At 50.2% G+C, this 2948-nt stretch overlaps 1 protein-coding gene across 1 annotated transcript; it reads right to left on the bottom strand.

The window, feature by feature from the left end:
- Nucleotides 1-2306: 2306 nt before the first annotated feature.
- On the bottom strand, nt 2307-2948 carry LOC104632453 (uncharacterized). Its single transcript, XM_010298314.2, has one exon. It carries the CDS (start codon nt 2946-2948, stop codon nt 2307-2309), a length of 642 nt encoding a protein of 213 aa, XP_010296616.2.

Raw genomic sequence — 2948 nt, forward strand, 5'->3', positions numbered from 1 at the left:
GCTGGACGCGTCCAGTTGGAATGGCGGGAGTGGGCAAACGCAGGTGGGACATGGCTGGGAGTATCATCAAAAAGAAACTTATTTCTGAGTAAAACAGCAAAGAAGCACTAAAAGGAGTGTTGCAATATATCAAGTCAGTTCTTTCTTTGCTTAAAGAGAGGCTTTTAACCCAAACAGAAGGAATTTAAAGCCCTGTAGGAGGCAGAGAGCATCCAAGCAGAAGGCTGGGAAGGACAAAAGGTCCCATCCCTATGATACTTGTTCCAAATATCTACTATTGGTTACATTTATTACACTTTAATCGGAGAAAAAAGTAGGGAGGAAAGTGTTGTGACTTTTTGAGCTCCTTCCTCCCTCTGCGCCTCCGTCCTCGTATGTACTTTGGGGAGGCCATCGGGATCCGTGTCTCTGTTGATTTAACGCTCTGCTTTGGGCAAAAAAGTGTCTTTCTGCCTACAGAGTGCACCAGGCCTGATCTCACCGAGGACTCTAGAGGCCACTGTAATATTAATAACAGCACAGATCGAATTAAAATAAAATACAGAGTCAAGGAGATTCGTTGCTAACCAATGGAGCTGAATCACTTGAACGAATTGATAGATGAGGAAATCAGAACGTGTCTGGGGATATTTCACAAACGTCAGAAGAACAAAAATTCTTGTGAAACTATTATTCACAATTCACTAATTACACCCCACGTCACGTGGATGGTGACAAACATGTTTATCATTTCTCCCGGCGACAGAGACATCCACCAGAGCACAGCATGCTCATGAGCACCAGAGACCTGGACCTGTGTTTGGGAGAGAACAGCACAGCCCGTGGGGTGGGAATTTGGGCTGCCCCAGGGCTGGGCCAGACCACCGAGCTGTGCTTGGGGCAGGGACTGAGTCCTCTGCAATGCACGTTGGCATCAGCCTCTGCACATGGTCAAGGAAGAGGTTGGCGAGGAAGGCTTGCTGCAGTGTCAGGGCAGAGCATGTCGGCAGCCCCCATGCCTCCACCTATAAAAGTTCTATCCCAGGAAGGGGCACCTTGTGCCTGTTTTTATTTCTTTCCCTTATCCAGATTGTGCTGCAGGAGAAATCTCCGCCATTAATGTTGCAAAGCAGCTGATTCTGCGATGTGTCACATCCTGCAGGCTGGGCCAGGCAGGACACCGGGAGATGGAGGTGATGGAGACTCTTGCCTGGGCTGGGTGAGGTGTGAGGAGCCACTGGGGACATGATGCTGTGAGTCACTGACTCCAGATCCATGCTTTGGTGCAACAAGCCTCCCAGGTGATTCCCCTTCTAACCCCACCAGGCCATATCTTACAAGGAGTTTGGGGCCTTTTTCTCCTTTAGAGAGAGCAGGTCCAGCCAGGTGCACCCCTGAAGTCTACAAACCTGTTTCTAATTTCTGTTTGACATGTATTCCTGGCCAGATGATCCCCATTTCTCCTTGGGTCAAAGTCTTCAGCTCTGAGAAGTCTCACCCCTCCATTTTTTCCCCATATCTCTCAGCCATCAGAGAGGCACTGAGCATCACTGAGCACCAGCTGCTGAAGACATGTGGGTCCTGCCTCACCTCCTTTGGGGTGAGACAAGATCTGTCATCCTTGGGATCTCTGAAGGTCTAACGGACCAATGTCCAAAGCATTTCTTTTCCACCAGCCTTGGCATCTCCTCTTGTTCTGCACTAGCTGTGCCAATCCTGTTCTTGAATCCTCTTCCTGACTTTTTTTTCCCAGGGCTTTTTCTGGAGGCTTCTGATGCAAATCAAACTGTACCCATTGCCTTGTCAGTGAATGAAATGATGTGCCAAGCAGAGCCTCTCATTTTTACCTCTCAGATGAAATGTGTGGGGTTTTTTTTTACATTAGTATATTAGTATTTAATTGCTGGGTTGCATAAAGAGTCCGTGACGAAAACTGTTAGTTCCTTCTCAACAAGGAAGTTGTCTGGAGTACAAATAAAGAGAAACCAGGTTGAATCAACCAGGAACCTCGGTGTGAGGGTGAATGGGGATGCTGCAACCCCCAGATTTGCCCACAAGAAGGGACAGAAGCAGTTCAAAGGGATGAAGTGGAAAACACTGATGCAAGTGGGTTATGAACCATAATTTTTTATTGCCTCCACTTTTGCTGTGAAATAAGGAGGTGAATAGCACTTAATATTTCACAGAGACAGTGGGTTACGCCTTCAAAGCACGTTACAAGCAAAATAACAGGAAGAGTGGAGATCCGTGAGCAACACGGGACATGCCGACCATCAGGGCAATGTTGCAAGAGTGAGAGTCCCATTCATCCCCACTCCTTGTGTCCTCTACTTTATCTTCCGGGCTGGCACTTTGCAGACCTGCTTTTGCTGCTGGCTTGGGATGCACTTTGCCACGGGCACGCAGCCTTGCTGCACCGGAGGGGGACAGGTCTGCACCGGGCAGCACTGTGGGACGCACTGCACTGGTTTGCTGTAGCACGGCTTCCCCCCTTGGTACCCTGATCCGTGGCACGTCTCAGAGCAGACTGACCTCCCATAGCTGTGGCATCCCCCCGATGACCCATAGCTGTATGTGGGTCTCCTGACACAGCTCGAACCACCTCCGTGGCATGAACCTGAGGACCCTTGGCATCTCTCAGAGCAGACCGACCTCCCGTAGCTGTGGCATCCCCCCGATGACCCGTAGCTGTACGTGGGTCTCCTGACACAGCTCGATCCCCCGCCTCCATGGCATGAATCAGCAGTAGCATAGCCGTGGCATCTCTCGGAGCAGACTGGTTGCCGATAGCCGTAATGACGGTAGTTGTGACCTCTCATGCCTTCAACGCCTTCGCCGTCGCACCCTGAGGAGCAGGTGTTGTAGCCGTAGCGGAAGGGAGTGCGCCGGGTGTCCAGCCAGGACCCTGAGGGATCATACCAGGTTGAGTTCATGTTGAAGTATGATTCTCTTCCAGAAGAGTATATCAT

This window comes from Balearica regulorum, chromosome 28, assembly GCF_011004875.1.
Source record: "Balearica regulorum gibbericeps isolate bBalReg1 chromosome 28, bBalReg1.pri, whole genome shotgun sequence".
NCBI lineage: Eukaryota > Metazoa > Chordata > Aves > Gruiformes > Gruidae > Balearica > Balearica regulorum.